The following is a 20,300-nucleotide window of genomic DNA, read 5'->3' as shown; positions in this document are numbered from 1 at the left end:
CGTTTGCAACAGATAGGCTGGTGCTCTTAAGTTGGATTGAGAGGATTTGAGGTTTTCAAGCATTAGCAAATTACAAACACTTGGTACACAACGGTTCAAAAGTTTTAGAACACCTCAGTTTTACCAGTTTTTTTTTCTTCAAACTTAATCAGTTGAAATGCAATGAATGACCAAAAATGATATAAAGGTAAACAAACTGCCTGAAGTTTAACTTTAAGTGTAGGTTAGCAAAAACTGGAAAAAAGGAATTAATAGGTTACAACCTACAGATGTTCTGCAGCAATTATGTAAATCAGGATGAAGCAAACAATTTGCATAGGTGTCCCAGCTTCTGTTGATTTCTTACAAACCCTCTATTTGTTAAAACAGACTTGTTGTAAAATTTAAAAAAGTTGTAAAATCTAGTGGTAATCGCAAGAATAATAGCAATTGACAAATGAACTGAGACAGAGTGTTACTACTCATAGCAGTGTAAGCCTTTCATTTAAAGAAATTGTATAAAAAAAAAAAAATATACAGGCAGTCCCCGGGTTACGTACGATATAGGGACTGTAGGTTTGTACTTAAAAGTTGAATTTGTAAGTCAGAACAGGTACATAAATTTAATAAATGCTATTGTTGACCGACTGTAACCAAGTGCTCTGCCAACGAATGATGGAGTTTCACCCCTCTTTGACCTTTTTATTATTTCTACTTTATTTTCAATGGTGATGGTTTTTCTCTTCTTTACTGTATCACAAGCACTTGCATCAGATTTGTGTTTCAGAGACATTCTTGAAGGGTGAAGACAAAAGATTAAGATGAGCTCTTCTGCACAGCACTGTACACACTATCACAGCAGGCAGGCACCCCTAGACAGCATGTCTGTTGTACTGACGAGAGACAACTTCCTGCTATGTATGAAACGGTACAAGCAGGCTTGCTATTGAGAATGACTTCGGGTGGCGAGAGGGGGGTTCATCACTCACCCACCGCACAGTCACCTCCACTACAGTATGCTGCCTGCAGCATCTGCCCACCAAGAACGAACACAGTGCGGCCAAAGGCGGGCAGTGAATTGCCCACCACTACCCCCATTTAAACAGGCAGCCATGCGAAGGCACACTACAATGCTACCATGGGTCACTGCTTGCCGCTGGGAGCCACCCGAGGGACACTACACTGCGCAAGCAGCGAATTCGCCCCCGTCAGCCTCCGCTTGTAGCATCCCCAGGCTGAAGATGACGGAGCGGCAGTTACTGAAGCGCATGTGTTGCAGCTGTGGCCTCATTCGTAAGTCGTAGGTCAGATGTCCGTAACCTGGTTACTACCTGTATAATCGTTTGTATACGGTGTATAGTTAGGATAGTTAACATTTTTGTTGGAGGTACTGTATATATACTTATTTGGTGTTGGGATAGTTTTTGATTTTGGGATTGGTGCAATTGTTTTTCTTTTTGTGTATACACACACACTTTTTTCTTCTTGTGATTTCTGTTGGAGGAGATTTTTTTTTTTTTATTAATTTTATTATAATCAATACATAGTAATCAAGTTTTACAAAAAAAGAATTATGCTAAGAACAGATCGATCCCCACCCTTGAGAGAGAGAGCAAGCCAAATGGTGTAAAATTTAAGGCTTGTAAAAAATACCTAAATCAACAAATTCTCTGTGCTTTATAAACTCATTTCAAAATATTACTGATTAGATCCTGCCATGTTTTGAAAAAAGTCTGCACAGATCCTCTAACTGAGTATTTGATTTTTTCCAATTTCAAATAGTATAACACATCGGTTTCCCACTGACTTAAAAGAGGAGAGTTTGGGTTCTTCCAGTTTATCAGAATAAGTCTGCGTGCCAACAGTGTAGTGAATGCAATCACAATTTGTGGAGGAGATTCTTGAGCCAGAGATAAAGGAAAACCACATTCATTGTGGGAGTGTGTGTAGTTTTTGTAGGAGTGCACTCTTTTTGTAAATACACCATATTTTTCCTTTTTTGTTTTTATTTATTTCTGAATAAGTTTCAGTGCTGAAGGGCTGTGTCTCAACACCTACCTGACACTACTGCATTTTCTTGTACAGCACGCTTATAAATTAACTTGCACCATTCACCCTTCAATTTTTGTCTGTGTCTCATCTCTCCACTGATCCTGTTTGGTTCATAACCTATCAGATGTCCTGAGACCATAAAGTGACAGCAACAATTAGCAATGCTGTTAGCTACTAAAACTATAAAGTTTACAAAAAAAAAAAAAAAAAATGAAATGCCTTTAAATATTTTATTATGGATCAAAAACATTTCCTTAGTAAAACACAGTACACATTGCTATTTACATAAAGAAACCAGAAGCCAAATACTTTACAGAAAAGAATAAATCAGCCCAAGTGTGTAGAACAAAGCACACCACAGCTCACTGGCTCACTTCTCAAGTGGGGCGTAGTTAAGCAGTTTTTCAATAAGATCAACGTGGGACAAAAGCATGCGGCGACAGCAGTACCTCTTCAGCCCCAGGGCATCTAGAGCATCACTGTGGATAAAAAGATTACATTAATATTAAAGTAAAATGCACCCTTTCATAAAACAAGCTTTGACCTTCTGAAATGACTGTAATAGGAACAGCCCACTGTCTACACAACTTCATTACTATCAATTAAAGATTTACATGATAAGCCTGTATGATATTTTATCTTTTTTAGTGAGGTTTTGTGCACTTTCATTGAACATAATAACCAATGATGTGATTTTAATAAAGCTTAATAGTGGGACTACTGAACATAAATGAGTACACCCTATATAAAAAATACAGGTGCCAGTCATAAAATTAGAATATCATGACAAAGTTGATTTATTTCAGTAATCCCATTCAAAAAGTGAAACTTGTATATTAGATTCATTCATTACACACAGACTGATGTATTTCAAATGTTTATTTCTTTTAATTTTGATGATTATAACTGACAACTAATGAAAGTCTCAAATTCAGTATCTCGGAAAATTAGAATATTGTGAAAAGGTTCAATATTGAAGACACCTGGTGCCACACTCTAATCAGCTAATTAACTTAAAACACCTGCAAAAGCCTTTAAATGGTCTCTCAGTCTAGTTCTGTAGGCTACACAATCATGGGGAAGACTGCTGACTTGACAGTTGTCCAAAAGACGACCATTGACACCTTGCACAAGGAGGGTAAGACACAAAAGGTCATTGCTAAAGAGGCTGGCTGTTCACAGAGCTCTGTGTCCAAGCACATTAATAGAGAGGCGAAGGGAAGGACAAGATGTGGTAGAAAAAGTGTACAAGCAATAGGGATAACCGCACCCTGGAGAGGATTGTGAAACAAAACCCATTCAAAACTGTGGGGGAGATTCACAAAGAGTGGACTGCAGCTGGAGTCAGTGCTTCAAGAACCACCACGCACAGACGTATGCAAGACATGGGTTTTAGCTGTCGCATTCCTTGTGTCAAGCCACTCTTGAACATATACATATATATACATATATACATATACAAACCGGATTCCAAAAAAGTTGGGACACTAAACAAATTGTGAATAAAAACTGAATGCAATGATGTGGAGATGTCAATATTTTATTTGTAATAGAACGTAGATGACAGATCAAACGTTTAATCCGAGTAAATGTATCATTTTAAAGGAAAAATATGTTGATTCAAAATTTCACGGTGTCAACAAATCCCAAAAAAGTTGGGACAAGTAGCAATAAGAGGCTGGAAAAAGTAAATTTGAGCATAACGAAGAGCTGGAAGACCAATAAACACTAATTAGGTCAATTGGCAACATGATTGGGTATAAAAAGAGCTTCTCAGAGTGGCAGTGTCTCTCAGAAGCCAAGATGGGTAGAGGATCACCAATTCCCACAATGTTGCGCAGAAAGATAGTGGAGCAATATCAGAAAGGTGTTACCCAACGAAAAATTGCAAAGACTTTGCATCTATCATCATCAACTGTGCATAACATCATCCAAGATTCAGAGAATCTGGAACAATCTCTGTGCGTAAGGGTCAAGGCCGTAAAACCATACTGGATGCCCGTGATCTCCGGCCCTTAAACGACACTGCACCACAAACAGGAATGCTACTGTAAAAGAAATCACAGAATGGGCTCAGGAATACTTCCAGAAACCATTGTCAGTGAACACAATCCACTATGCCATCCGCTGTTGCCAGCTGAAACTCTACAGTGCAAAGAAGAAGCCATTTCTAAGCAAGATCCACAAGCTCAGGCGTTGTCACTGGGCCAGGGATCATTTAAAATGGAGTGTGGCAAAATGGAAGACTGTTCTGTGGTCAGACGAGTCACGATTCAAGTTCTTTTGGAAATCTGGGACGCCATGTCATCCGGACCAAAGAGGACAAGGACAACCCAAATTGTTATCAACGCTCAGTTCAGAAGCCTGCATCTCTGATGGTATGGGGTTGCATGAGTGCGTGTGGCATGGGCAGCTTGCATGTCTGGAAAGGCACCATCAATGCAGAAAAATATATTCAGGTTCTAGAACAACATATGCTCCCATCCAGACGTCATCTCTTTCAGGGAAGACCCTGCATTTTTTAACAAGATAATGCCAGACCACATTCTGCATCAATCACAACATCATGGCTGCGTAGGAGAAGGATCCGGGTACTGAAATGGCCAGTCTGCAGTCCAGATCTTTCACCTATAGAGAACATTTGGGCATCATAAAGAGGAAGGTGCGACAAAGAAGGCCCAAGACGATTGAACAGTTAGAGGCCTGTATTATACAAGAATGGGAGAGCATTCCTATTTCTAAACTTGAGAAACTGAGTGTTGTAAGAAGAAGGGGAGATGCCACACAGTGGTGAAAATGGCCTTGTCCCAACTTTTTTGGGATTTGTTGACACCATGAAGTTCTGAATCAACATATTTTTCCCTTAAAATGATACATTTTCTCAGTTTAAACTTTTGTTCCATGATTTATGTTCTATTCTGAATAAAATATTAGAAGTTGGCACCTCCACATCATTGCATTCAGTTTTTATTCACGATTTGTATAATGTCCCAACTTTTTTGGAATCCGGTTTGTATATACATACACATAAATATATATACACATATACACACACACACACACATACATACACACACATATATATACACAATCAGGCAAATACAGTAGAGCACTTTAAAACACTGCTGAAAACACATTACTTTAACATGGCCTTCTCATAACTTCACTTTAACTTAATACTGATACTCTGTATGTTCAATTCATCACAATAACTATTCACAGTGGCTCCAAAATCCATACTGACCCCTACTCTCTCTTCTGTTTCTTTTTCCGGTTTCTTTGTGGTGGCGGCCTGTGCCACCACCACCTTCTCAAAGCATCATGATGCACCAACATTGATGGACTGAAAGCCAGAAGTCTACGTGACCATCATCATCAGGTCCTTCCATGAAAACCCTAAATACAAAGAGGACTGTTTGACTTATGTTAGGTAGATTGCCCAGAGGGGACTGGGCGGTCTCGTGGTCTGGAACCCCTACAGATTTTATTTTTTCTCCAGCCTTTGGAGTTTTTTTTTTGTTTTTTCTGTCCACCCTGGCCATCGGACCTTACTTATTCTATGTTAATTAATGTTGACTTATGTTGTTTATTTTTTATTGTGTCTTCTATTTTTCTATTCATTTTGTAAAGCACTTTGAGCTACATAAATAAATGTTGATTGATTGATTGATATATATACATATATATATATATATACACATATATATATATATATATATATATATATATATACATATATATACATATATATACATATATATATATATATATATATATACATATATACATATACATATATATATATACATACATATATACATATATATATATATATACATATATATATATATATATATATATATATATATATATATATATATATATATATATATACATACAGTGGAGGAAATAATTATTTGACCCTCACTGATTTTGTAAGTTTGTCCAATGACAAAGAAATGAAAAGTCTCAGAACAGTATCATTTCAATGGTAGGTTTATTTCAACAGTGGCAGATTGCACATCAAAAGGAAAATCGAAAAAATAACTTTAAATAAAAGATAGAAATTGATTTGCATTTCATTGAGGGAAATAAGTTTTGAACCCCTACCAACCATTAAGAGTTCTGGCTCCCACAGAGTGGTTAGACACTTCTACTCAATTAGTCACCCTCATTAAGGACACCTGTCTTAACTAGTCACCTGTATAAAAGACACCTGTCCACAGAATCAATCAATCAAGCAGACTCCACACTCTACAACATGGGAAAGACCAAAGAGCTGTCCAAGGATGTCAGAGACAAAATTGTAGACCTGCACAAGGCTGGAATGGGCTACAAAACCATTAGCAAGAAGCTGGGAGAGAAGGTGACAACTGTTGGTGCGATTGTTTGAAAATGGAAGGAGCACAAAATGACCATCAATCGACCTCGCTCTGGGGCTCCACGCAAGATCTCACCTCGTGGGGTGTCAATGGTTCTGAGAAAGGTGAAAAGAATCCTAGAACTACACGGGAGGAGTTAGTTAATGACCTCAAATTAGCAGGGACCACAGTCACCAAGAAAACCATTGGAAACACATTACACGCAATGGATTAAAATCCTGCAGGGCTCGCAAGGTCCCCTGCTCAAGAAGGCACATGTGCAGGCCCGTCTGAAGTTTGCCAATGAACACCTGAATGATTCAGAGAGTGACTGGGAGAAGGTGCTGTGGTCTGATGAGACCAAAATAGAGCTCTTTGGCATTAACTCAACTCGCTGTGTTTGGAGGAAGAAAAATGCTGCCTATGACCCCAAAACACCGTCCCCACCGTCAAGCATGGGGGTGGAAACATTTTGCTTTGGGGTGTTTTTCTGCTAAGGGCACAGGACAACTTAATCGCATTAACGGAAAATGGACGGAGCCATGTATCGTGAAATCCTGAGCGACAATCTCCTTCCCTCTGCCAGGAAACTGAAAATGGGTCGTGGATGGGTGTTCCAGCACGACAATGACCCAAAACATACAGCAAAGGCAACAAAGGAGTGGCTCAAGAAGAAGCACATTAAGGTCATGGAGTGGCCTAGTCAGTCTCGGACCTTAATCCAATAGAAAACCTATGGAGGGAGCTCAAGCTCAGAGTAGCACAGAGACAGCCTCAAACCTTAGGGATTTAGAGATGATCTGCAAAGAGGAGTGGACCAACATTCCTCCTAAAATGTGCAAACTTGGTCATCAATTACAAGAAACGTTTGACCTCTGTGCTTGCAAACAAGGGTTTTTCCACTAAGTATTAAGTCTTTTTGTTAGAGGGTTCAAAACTTATTTCCCTCAATGAAATGCAAATCAATTTCTATCTTTTATTTAAAGTTATTTTTCGATTTTCCTTTTGATGTGCAATCTGCCACTGTTGAAATAAACCTACCATTGAAATGATACTGTTCTGAGACTTTTCATTTCTTTGTCATTGGACAAACTTACAAAATCAGTGAGGGGTCAAATAATTATTTCCTCCATATATATATATATATATATATATATATATATATATATATATATATATATATATATATATATATATATATATATATATATAAACTGCTCAAAAAATTAAAGGAACACTTTGAAAACACATCAGATCTCAATGGGAAAAGAAATCCTCCTGGATATCTATACTGATATAGACTGGGTAATGTGTTAGGAACGAAAGGATGCCACATCGTTTGATGGAAATGAAAATGATCAACCTACAGAGCCCTGAATTCAAAACGCCCCAAAAATCAGAGTGAAAAATTATGTGGCAGGCTAGTCCATTTTGCCAAAATTTAATTGCAGCAACTCAAAATTGTACGCAGCACTTTGTATGGCCCCTGTGTTCTTGTATACATGCCTGACAACATCGGTGCATGCTTCTAATGAGATGACAGATGGTGTTGTGGGGATCTCCTCCCAGATCTGGACCAGGGCATCACTGAGCTCCTGGACAGTCTGAGGTGCAACCTGGTGGCATTGGATGGACCAAAACATAATGTCCCAGAGGTGTTCTATTGGATTTAGGTCAGGAAAGTGTGGTGGCCAGTCAATGGTATCAATTCCTTCATCCTCCAGGAACTGCCTGCATACTCTCACCACATGAGGCCAGGAATTGTCGGCACCAGGAGCCACTGTACCAGCATAGGGTCTGACAATGGGTCCAAGGATTTCATCCTGATACCTAATGGCAGCCAAGGTGCCTTTGTCAAGCCTGTAGCGGTCTGTGTGACTCTCCATGGATATGCCTCCCCAGACAATCATTAACCCACCACCAAACTGCTCATGCTGAATGATGTTACAGGCAGCATAATGTTCTCCATGGCTTCTCCAGACCCTTTCACTTCTGTCACGTGCTCAGGGTGAACCTGCTCTCATCTGTAAAAAGCACAGGGCACCAGTGGTGCATCTGCCAATTCTGGTATTCTATGGCGAATGCCAATCGAGCTGCATGCTGCTGGGCAGTGAGCTCAGGGCCCATTAGAGGACATGGGGCCCTTGGGTCACCCTCATGAAGTCTTTCTGGTTGTTTGGTCAGAGACATTCACACCAGTGGCCTGCTGGAGGTCATTTTGTAGGGCTCTGGCAGTGCTCATCCTGTTCCTCCTTGCCCAAAGGAGCAGATACTGGTCCTGCTGATGGGTTATGGACCTTCTATGGCCCTCTCCAGCTCTCCTAGAGTAACTGCTTGTCTCCTAGAATCTCCTCCATGCCCTTGAGACTGTGCAGGGAGACACAGCAAACCTTCTGGCAATGACACGTATTGATGTGCCATCCTGGAGAAGTTGGACTACCTGTGCAACCTCTGTAGGGTCCAGGTATCGCCTCATGCTACCAGTAGTGACACTGACTGTAGCCAAATGCAAAACTAGTGAAGAAACAGTCAGAAAAGATGAGGAGGGAAAAATGTCAGTGGCCTCCACCTGTTAAACCATTCCTGTTTTGGGGGTCATCTCATTGTTGCCCCTCTAGTGCATCTGTTAATTTCATTAACAACCCCCTCTGCTACTTAACTGACCAGATTAATATCCCGTAAGTTTCACTGACTTTATGCTATACTCTGATTAAAGTGTTCCTTTAATTCTTTTGAGCAATACATACATACATACATACATACATACATACATACATACATACATAGTGCAAGGGAAAAAAATAATAAAATAGTCTATAAGTTATTAAACAGTAAAACATTAACGTTTTAAGAAGTACAGGTACATTGAGCACTACTGGAGTGGTTGCGGGTAAACTACATTTTAAAAGACAGTATAACAGAACAGGTAAGTAGTATTAACAGCAGCTAAAATGTATATGGATCATCTCTCGGTAGTAGATCCCTTTTGAAAGCTACGACGGCTGTGGTATAGAAATTACATTTTTTATGTGAACATTCAAATTTTTGCCTCTGGTAATGTGCCTTACCGGCAATTAAAGAAAATTATTTTTGTGTCCTCTGCAGTGTTAAGAGAGAAAGGCTTTGGTTTGAGATAAAAGGAAAAAGGTGTAAAGAAAGGAAAGTTGCCTTTTTCTTTTATATAGTATAGAGAGATGTGTTCGCCGACGTTCTGATCGCCTTTTGGGGACAGTCGCAGTGGGTCTTGTGTAGATTGGTGAGACGTCCCCGCCATTAATCGGCTGTGATGGCACTGTCAGTCCTGCACTCGTGTGCGTGTCTTCATAATCCGAGGTGAGGACCTCATAATCGTATACGTGCAAAAGAAAGTGTGAATCGCCTTAATATTACTTTGCCGCGGTGTAGAAAAGGGGTCCTGTGTTTGCACTTGTCTGGGCTATAGCGCAGGGGGAGGATGAAAAAAATCAAAACCGCAGGTATTTTGCTAGTACTGTACTGAATAAAGGAAGACAACACTTGTTTTTAATCTGCGTCCCGTCTGCATATTGTGCAAAGACACAACAGAAATGAGTAGTAAGAGACAAAAAATTGTTTAGAAACAGATCATTCAACAAATCCCAGAGGACTGCAGTAAAACAATCTGTCTGGTATGCAGACACATCACTGCAATAAAAGACTACAACTTGAGTCATCACTTTCATAGTAAGCATGCTGAAAAAATACAGAAATTTATATGAAGATAAGGTGAGGACAGCAGAGGAACTGTTAGCTAAACTGAAAAAACAGCAGTCTTTTTTATAAAGCTTCATAATGCAAAAGAAGAAACATTAAAAACTAGACATATATTAGATCACAAAATTGCCAAAAGAAGAAAAACATTTTCTGATGGAGAATTTGTTAGAGTATTTTATTGGAGTCGGTGGCAATTCTCTGCCCAGAGAAGGAATATGCTTTTGAACATCTGGCCCTCTCATGGTGAATGGTTACAAGATGGACTTAGGAAATTGTGGGGAACCTGGTACTACAGCTGAAATGCACAGTGAAAAATGTCAACTTCTCCTTGGCCTTGGATGAGAGCTATGATGTACGTGGCACAGCATGCCTTCCGATTTTTGTGAAAAGAATAACAAAAGACTTTAAAGTGACAAAGGAACTAGCTTCTATGCAGTTGGCGAAAGGGACCACAACTGGCAAGGATTTAATGTATGACGTGCATGCATAAGTTACAACTGCAATGACAAGTTAGTTGGTGTGACAACTGAAGGATCTAACTTGACAGGTATAAATGTTGGGACAGGATGCAGGAAAAAATGTCTGAGATTAACTCAGTCTAAAAACTCATATTTTTACATTATTCTCCAAGAAATGTTATGCAAATCAGTGCTGAAAATTACTCAGTTGGTCGACGTTGTTGGTGATGATGTTTAATCCATGTTAGGGCATTAAATCACAGATAGCTAGTTGCACTGCTGGAGGACCATGAGACTGATCACACTGATATAGACAACCACACTCAAATACTCAAATCTCAAAAGGTCTGGGATCTGAAATCAGAGATTCAGGAGTTTTTTTAAAAGGAAACCCCACCCCTGAACTAAGCAGCACTAAGTGGCTATCAGATTTAGCATTTGCTGTTAATGTGACTGCACTTATGGATGAACTGAATACAAAATTGCAAGGCAGAGGTCTTTTTGCACTTGATATGCATAGCCTAGTCAAGTCCTTCATGAGAAAACTGCTGCTGCTTCTCTCTCAACAAGTAGAGAGAAACACATAGATTCCTCCCTTTAAGTGTGGGAAGATGTGTCAATCTGCTGATCAACTTAATTAATATGCTGCCATGTTCCAGGCACTGCATGGTGAGCTTTCCAGGCGATCTGAAGACCTCAACGTAATGGAAACTGAAATGTTCACCATCTCCTCTCCTTTCATGTTTAATGTGGACTGTGCCCCCAGTGAGATACACCTTGAACTTAAAGACTTGCAGTCTGATGCATTGCTGGCAGAACACTTAAGGTCAGTGCCACTACTGGCATTCTACAATTCTCTCAAAAAGGAGTATTTCCCATAGTTGAGAAGACTAGCTCAGAGAATGCTCTTCCTTTTTAGATCAACATACATAAGTGGACAGATATTCTTAGTAATGAAATACAACAAATCCAGGTATGGATCTTCTCTAAGTAATGACCATATGTCTGCTGTACTCTGAACAGCAACATCAGGAATTACACCCGAGTTCAGTGCACTAGTTGAAGCTCCTCAAAGACTTCCCAATAAGGTTTGTCAAAGGTACAGAGACAGTAAAATACTTTTATCAGTGATTAATGCAGTAAAACGTATTATTTTGTTTTACATAATCAGGAATCGTGGACTGTATTAGAAAGCATGCTATAATGTGCATAAGTTCCATGGTTCAATAAATCAAACAAAACCTGTGAATATGTGGTCTATATAAATTGTAATTCTGGGAAAAATAACAATTACCGTAATGTAACAGTTCAAGCTCCCTTTTTTCCTGTGACCCCTAACCCCCATCCCATAACACAATAGTTGCCAACCACTGATCTAACACATTAATCCCTTTAGAGTTAAGTCTGAGCATAGCCTGGACTCAGAATTCTATAAATTATGATAAAACCAGAGTTAGACTTAGGGTGACGTTTAATTATCTCTTTTAAAGTGTTAAGCTCAAATAACTCACAGCACAGTATGAAACATAACCTTTGCCTGATTCGAGAGACAGTGATGAGGATGTGAACTGGTCATCAGTGGCTGACACAGACAGTGAAACTGATACCTGTTTGGTAGATTCTGACCCACCAAGTCTCAGTGATGCTTGTCTTTGGTGTCAGCTTCATACTACTGCTGACAATCCTGCACCTCTTTGTTGCTCATTTACAGGGCACTCCAGTCTAAACAGGTTTGTTAATAATGATTTTCTGGACTACCTATAATCTGTTGACGATAGTATGGTGGAGAAAATAGTTTTTGAAATGGCCCGCTATACTAAGTGGTATCAGAAAAGTCACAGTATACTATTTGCTTGGTGCAGACAACCGCTGGAAGCATGTCGTTGCAAACATATACAGTACAGTTATTTTTCAGGCTCCCAACACCGAATTGCATAGTGGTTAAACCAGTCCACAGAAAGAACTGGACCACAAACTAGTTGTTGTAGATGCCCATTTTCGGCAAAGTTATGAGTGACTTCACTTTTCACTCATTATGAAATACCTGCATTTCAGTAATAACAATGACTATGATGAAGCTAGTCACCCAGCACAGAAACTGTATAAACTGTAGAATGTGTATTAGGTGATCACCAAAAATATGCAGAAGGTGTATGCTCCTGATTGTGACATAACTATGGATAAAAGTTTCATGGGTTATAAGGGAAACCTGCTGTAGATACAGTACATCACATCCAAATGTGCCTGGTTCAGCAGCAAGCTCTATATGCTTTACAAAGCAAGCACTGGGTTCATTTGGAATATTATAAAAGCAAAAACTTTCAAAATTTGCTTGAACAGTGCCTATGTACACTGGTAACCGTCATGAAGTTTCTGCTTCACATAGTATTTGTTGTTGAAAAATATTCAATGCTCTTGGCTCATTTTCCAGAGGTAAACAATGGTAAGGGGCGACAAGATAATTAAGTTTTATAACTTCTTCACAAACAGTTTTAATGGAACTGCTCAAAAGCTGTTTTTAAACACTATAATTTAAACAAAAAAAAGTGTTGAACTCTTAAACTCCTACATACTGATAATAAGCCGTTTTAGGTATATCAAGAATTTTTATCAATGTTCCAGTTCTGTTTTAATATAGTTTTTTTTTGTTACAGGTATATTGATTTTACTTTTCTTGACCATGAACACAGATGGAAACCTTAGCCATTAAAAGTTATTGACACAGCACTACTTCTTTCGACTGTTTCTATTAGGTGTTGCCACCGCAGATCATCTTTTTCTTTACCTTCCTGTCCTCTGCATCTTGCTCTGTTAACCCCATCACCTGCATGAAGTGTCTCACCACATCCATAAACCTTCTCTTAGGCCTTCCTCTTTTCCACATGCCTGGCAGCTCTATCCTTTGCATCCTTCTCTCAATATACCCAGCATCTCTCCTCCGCACATGTCCAAACCAACGCAATCTTGCTTCTCTGGCTTTGTCTCCCAATCATCCAACCTGAGCAGACCCTCTAATGTACTCATTTCGAATCCTCGTCACACCCAATGCAAATCTTAGCATCTTTAACCACTACACTGTTATAAACTACTACCTTTACAGAGTTCTGCATATGACGAATGAGAAGAGGCTAGGAAGGATGAATGTGGACAGAGCTTTTAGTTTTCCACATCTTTGACAACTAGCCATATATTTTGTTAGGCAGATCTTTTATATTATCTTACTTATACTATCCCCAAACTTTATGGATTTCTGCATTACTGTTTTATCTTCTTGTGTGTCAAGATATTGAATTGATATTAACTTTCCTGTTGTGTGTTATAGTGGTAAACATGTGTCAGCACTTCAAAGCTGTCCTTAGAAAAAGCACACAACAATAATATAAATTCAATATTTAAGATACATGATGCATTCCTACAGAATAAGCAAAACTAAATAAATATTTTTATGTTGTATATATAATTTATTAACCAGGTCATGTCCAAAATAGGAAAACACTAAAAGTACAAAAGTCAGTCTCACCCTTCTGTGTATTCTGCTTGCAGCAGGCCCAGGTATGCCTCCCACTTGTTGCCAACAATTTTGCCACATGTGAAGCACCTTACAGGAATTATCATTTTGCAGACTCTCAGGTAGCAAGTGTTTCAAAGGATTTGGGAACTAGAATTCAAAAAAAAATTATACCTTTTATAAATACCAGATTTACAGAGCCCACATACTAATACGAAAACCAAATCTACACATAATCAAAGTCTTGGGCAATACTATATTAAAAGTATCTTTTGTCAGAGAGTCAGTCCGAGTATCATTTTCAAGATATTAACCCTCACAGCACACAACACCTATATCAATGGGTCCACTTAATTCTGAATGACTGCTGGTCTTTACTATAACCTCACACTTAATTACAGGCTGGTTTTGATATTGAACTATAAAGGTTTTGTTTAAATTAATCTTTTTGTTTATAAAAGTCTGCATGTCAAAATGTCCTTAAATTGTGTGACTTACATTGTCACAGAAATTTGGACACTACAAACAAATTAAAAATTTGATTCTATTAACTAGTTGTTAAGGAATCTTTACCATTTTAAACATTTCCAGAGATTGTATGTTATACAAAATTCATGCAATGCATAAAATCAACCCAGCCATAGGGGATAGACAAACCAATGTGTTTCTTTGTGCAGCTCCCAAGCCCGGATAAATGGGGAGGGTTACATCAGGAAAGGCATGTGGTGTAAAATTTTGCCAGATAAACATGCAGACAACAAAACAGATTTCCACAGCAGATCAGTTAAGACCCGGGTTAACAATGACCGCCAAAGGTACTGTTGGCCAACATGGTGCTGGTGGAAATTGGGCTACTGATGGAGGAACAAGGAAAAGAAGAGGGGGGTAGATGTGTCCGGAGGAAAGAGGAGTAAGGTAAAAGAGTGTAACGGAGAGTGGGAACCTTGAATGTTGGCAGCATGACTGCTATGTGGACAGAATTAGCCGATATGATGGAAAAGACTAAAAGGAAGGGGAGTAAGGCCAGGTGGATCAGAGGTGGACTCAAAATGTTCTATCATGGTGTGCATGGGATGAGAAGTGGGGTAGAGGTTATTCTGAAGAAACAGTATGTCAATAGTGTTTTGGAAGTGAAAAGAGTGTCAAACAGAGTAATGATTATGAAGCTGGAAATTGAAGGTGTGATGATTAATGTTGTTAGTGCATATGCCCCACAAGTTGGGTGTGCAATGGAAAGAAGAGTTCTGGAGTGAGTTGGATGAAGTGATGGACAGTGAACCCAAGGGACAGAAAGTGGTGATTGGAGCGGATTTCAATGGACATGTTGGTGAAGGGAACAAAGGTGTTGGGTAGGTATGGTGTCAAGGAGAAAAATTATGTTGGTCAGATGAAAGTGGATTTTGCAAAAAGGATGGGCATGGATGTGGCGAATATGTATTTCAAGAAGAGGAAGGAACATAGGGTGAAGCACCCTATGCAGAAGAGTCAAAATGAAGGAGATTAAAGACTGCAAAGTGGTGGCAGGGGAAAGTGTAGTTAGACAGCATAGGATGGTGGTCTGTTGGATGATATTGAAGATCAAGAAGAGGAGAAGAGTGAGGGAAGAGTCAAGGATCAAATGGTGGAAGTTGAAAAGAGAAGACTGCTAGGTTGAATTTAGGAAGGAGGTAAAACTGGCACTGGGTGGCAATAAATAGTTACCAGACAGCTGGGCAACTACAGAAGTAGTAAGAGCGACAGCAAGAAGGGTGCTTGGCATGACATCTGGACAGAGGAAGGAGGAAAAGGAAACCTGGTGGTGGAATGGGGAAGTACAAGACAGTATATACAGATGGTGAAGAAGAAGTGGGATAGTCAGTGAGGTACAGAAAGTAGACAAGAGTACAAGGAGATAATGCACAAGGTGAAGAGAGAGGTGGCGAAAGCTAAGAAGTTGGACACTAAGGAGAGAGAAAAGGACCTGTATCGATTGGCTGGACAGAGGGACCAAGCTGGGAAAGATGTGGAAAAGGTTTGGGTCAAAGTATAAAGATGGAAATGTACTCACAAGCGAGGAGAGTATGTTCAGAAGATGGAAAGAGTACTTCGAGAGGCTGATGAATGAAGAGAGAGAGAAGGTTGGATGATGTGGAGATACTGAATCAGGAATTAACAGATTAGCAAGGAGGAAATAAGGGCAGCTTTTTTTTTTTTTAAAAGAACAACACATTCATCAAACTTTGCATGTTTAATGTGCTAAAAAGTAAATTTCTTGTTACATAAAAATAAAATGAAAAAAATCTGGCTTACGAACCCTAAAATGATAGGTCCGAATTTTAAACTGTTGTCGCGAAGTTTTTTGGTTGCCATCTGTTTTGACGATTCCGTGAACAGAAATGTATTTTTTTTTCTTGTGTAAGAATGACTAAATAAAACTATTCAACCTTTATCTTTCCAATTATGTACAAGTCCAAACGTTAACGGGACATTCATTAATGCCACGGAGATCAAGGTTTGGGCACACACAAAAAAGTTAACACTTTATATCTTTGCTCGCGATATCAATAGATCGCTCCGCATCTGTTCTGACATTTAGAAGACAAAATTGCGACACAATACTATTGTAATATATAATTTAACTCTGAACAGGTTTCCCACAACTACTTTAAAAAGTAGCTTAACATTCTCCAAGTTTAACTAAACCGAAAAAACACCCAGGTGTAAATTATATCTACCTTGTTATTTTTTATGAAACACATGGTAAAGTTTAATCTAGAAAATAAATATGCATTTTATGCATTCCAGACAAGGCTTCCCCAAAATTATGTAATCAAGATGTATGAAAATAACTTATCTCGCCACTATGCCGTTTCTATGCCGTAAAATAGAATGTATCAGAGATCAAATTTAACACCGAGGATACTCCAAGTCTGTCAACAGCACTTTTGTTTGCGTTTTAACTCAATTTGAATAACTTTACATACTACGAATGAACACTACACATACAAAATTGTCTTCCACAGGTTGCATCGGTCTACGTAAATAGCGCGTGCCACAATTTGCCTTCAGGAAGGACAACTGAAACTATACTGCGTAAACTAATAAAAACAAGCAGAATCACATTTTTATGAATATACATTACATATACGCTACTTAATCGACATCTTATTGCTTTGGAGATCACTGTAGTACTCTGTTCTGATGGCGTCTTCTAACCTAAGGCATCCTCACAGTAATTTCCTTGTTAAAATTTCCGAGCGTCACCCAGAGAGTCTGCCTTCCCTAAACGACCAATGTAGCGCATAGTAAAATGTAAAATACGTGCCGCGTTCCTATCAACATGTGTTTATAAGATAGGCTTCTTACCGTCAGGTTTCGTCTAACGAGAAACACAGCCTATTGTGAAAACAGATGAATCCACCGGACTCACGTGGTAATCGATATTCACTGGTAGGATGAAGCAGAGTGCTTGGTTTTAAAAGAGTTCCAGAGTGCCTTCAGCTACTTCCACCTACAGGCTTGGAGTTCAATTACAAGTAGCTCTCAAAATGCTATTTATTCATTTATATCATTGCAGGATGATTTTTACTTTTATTATTTTATGCAATAACAACTAAGTAAATGTACAGCAATTCTCCCGTTAGTGATTTAGCTGGGATTTAAACGTAACGTTTTGGGAAGAGGATTATTGCCCGCTTAAACCAAATTGTGTGTTTTGTTTTTTTTTTTTTTGCAATATGTAAACTCAACCAAAACGTACTTCTGAAATCATTTCCCTTCGACTAGAGGTCATACACGCTGCACTATTTCTCAAAAGAAAAAAAAAAGAAAAGAAACTAGCCAGATGTTATTGTGCTGTAAGTTCCCTCCAAATATACTGCAGAAATTATACTTTTATGTTTGAGACAAAGATAAAAATAGCATTTCCATATTATACCACTCTTTGCAAAAGAACTCCTCTAGAAAATAAGGGACACATTTAGGTGCATGATCTTTCAGTTTTTTTTTAAATAATAAATTTAAGTCAGCTCTAAATCAAATGCAGCCCTCCCCAATGTGTGAAAAATGGTTCACTTCATCTCCTAATTGCTCTTTGCACATATTTCTTTTTAATCTGACTATCTCACATGTATTCAAGTCAATATCTACCCATCCATCTGTTTTCTAAGTCTCCTGAGAAGTTCAGTGTGGCAAGGAGCCAGTGCTTAGCCTGGCAGCAATGGGCTTGAGGCAAGAACATACCCTGGACAAGGAGCCAGACAATTTATTTCAATTTAATTCAATTCAGCCTTTAACACTACTCACAAATTACACAGTCACAGTTCACACACATATTCATAAAGAAAATACTTTAAAATACACATCATTACAACATTACCTTTCATAAGCACACATTTTGAAGTAAACAAACATTAATTCATTTTTAACCACTTATCAGAAGCCGGATTGCAGGGGCAACAGTATTAGCAGTGAGGCCCATACGTCCTTTTCCCCAGCCACACTTGCCAACTCATACTGTGGGAAGGCGTTCACAGGCCATCTGGGAGATATAATACTCGCAGCAGACTCCTCCCCGGTGGCTGTACCCATAAAACCTCCACAGAGAGGCAACCAGGAGGCATCCATATCAGATGCCTAAACCACCTCAATTGGCTTCTCTTCATCCAGAGGGTCAGTGGCTCAACTCCAAGCCTATTACAGATGTCTGCGCTTCTCACTGTATCTCTAAGGGAGAGCCCAGCCACCATGAAGGGAAAGCTCATTTTGGCTGCTTATACCTGTGATCCCATTCTTTCGGTCATTACCCAAAGCTTATGCCCATAGGTGAGGGTAGGGACGTAGCTCAACTGGTAAATTGAGAACTTCTCCTTCTTCACCACTACAGATCGGATTACAGGGCTCGCCACCCCAATTCATTTGTCAATCTCACTATCCCTTTTCCTGTCATTCATGAACAAGACCCCAAGGTACTTAAACTCCTCCACTTCAGGCAGTAACTCACCTCCCACTCTGAGAGGACAGTCCACCTTTTTCTACTGTCAGCCATGGCCTCAGATTTGGCAGATCTGATCTTCATCCCTGCTGCTTCACACTCAGTTGCAAACTGTCCCAATGCGTGCTGAAGTTCACAGCCCAATGAAGCCAACAGGACCATGTCATCTTCAAAAAGCAGCAACATGATTCTAAGGCCATCAAAATGGACCCCTTCCCTGGCTGTGCTTTGATATCTTGTCCATGAAAACCACAACCAGGGTAGGAAAAAAGCACAGCCCTGGCGAAGTTCCACACCCAATGGAAGTGGTGCTGATGTTTTCTTGAGTATGTGGACACAGCTCTCAATGTACTTATACACTGACTTCATTAGCCACCATTATTAGTGTCCTTGGAACCCCAAACTCACTCAGTTCCCTCCACAGGATCCCTCAAGGATCACAGTCATATGCCTTCTGTAAGTCCACAAATGGTAGTCAAATAAAATCACATTTTCTGGAGACCTTGGCCAAAAGGCCACCTGCCCATTGTTGGATTTTCTATAGTGGAGTCTGAACTGGACATCCAATCTGATGAGAAAATCTTTCCATCTGATATTCCAATGCTCCTTTATCCAAGATGACTTTTCCATGTGCAGGAAATATTAAAAATATTGATAAACGTATATTTCTCTACATAAGACTAACAAGCAGAAATACAATGTTTACAGCTACTTATCAGTTCTAATAGGGTATACAGTACTAGACTAAAGTAGTAAGTCTCCAGCCAGACTGAAGGGCCATCTCTTATATTATCAGGCAGATCATTTGGTAGCGTTGGGGCTTGTTACTAAAAGCTTGTCCTCCCACTGTTATTTTATTAATCCTTGGAATCTTAAGTAGATTGACATCATGAGTTGTACTCTGGTTTGCAAGTAATGATAAGCTCAGATAAGTAAGCAGGGCCTTGGCTATTTAGGATTTTATAAGTTCAAAGGAGAATTTTGAAAGTCCTAAGCTTAACTGGGAGCCAGTGTAAGGACTGGAAAACTGGAGTTATGTGTTCGTAGTTTCTGGTTTGTGTAATAATTATTACAGCAGCATTTGAATTAATTGAAAGCTGCATCAGGAACAATATGAACAGCAAGTAAATGATGGATTGCAGTAGTCAATCCTACTAGAAATAAAAGCATGAATTAATTTCTAATAATCTTGTATATCTGGAAAACATCTTAATCTTACAACATTGGTAAAACTAATG

General features: G+C 39.1%; 1 protein-coding gene across 2 annotated transcripts; it reads right to left on the bottom strand.

The window, feature by feature from the left end:
- Nucleotides 1–2,247: 2,247 nt before the first annotated feature.
- On the bottom strand, nucleotides 2,248–17,537 carry polr2l (RNA polymerase II, I and III subunit L). Of its 2 annotated transcripts, XM_039763941.1 has the most exons (4): nucleotides 17,436–17,534; nucleotides 16,138–16,183; nucleotides 14,103–14,240; nucleotides 2,248–2,510 (listed from the first exon to the last, which is right to left on the bottom strand). In XM_039763941.1, the coding sequence occupies exons 3-4, from the start codon at nucleotides 14,195–14,197 to the stop codon at nucleotides 2,402–2,404; spliced, it is 204 nt and encodes a 67-aa protein (XP_039619875.1). In that variant the 5' UTR covers nucleotides 14,198–14,240; nucleotides 16,138–16,183; nucleotides 17,436–17,534; the 3' UTR covers nucleotides 2,248–2,401. The 2 variants fall into 2 exon arrangements, with proteins under 2 accessions (XP_039619875.1, XP_039619869.1); XM_039763935.1 differs by lacking the exon at nucleotides 16,138–16,183 and having other exon boundaries at nucleotides 17,436–17,537.
- Nucleotides 17,538–20,300: the final 2,763 nt, after the last annotated feature.

The sequence above is a fragment of the Polypterus senegalus genome, chromosome 1 (genome assembly GCF_016835505.1).
Source record: "Polypterus senegalus isolate Bchr_013 chromosome 1, ASM1683550v1, whole genome shotgun sequence".
In the NCBI taxonomy this organism is placed as follows: domain Eukaryota; kingdom Metazoa; phylum Chordata; class Cladistia; order Polypteriformes; family Polypteridae; genus Polypterus; species Polypterus senegalus.
Note: the sequence above shows the minus strand (reverse complement) of the source record. Positions and strands in the feature narration are given on the sequence as shown.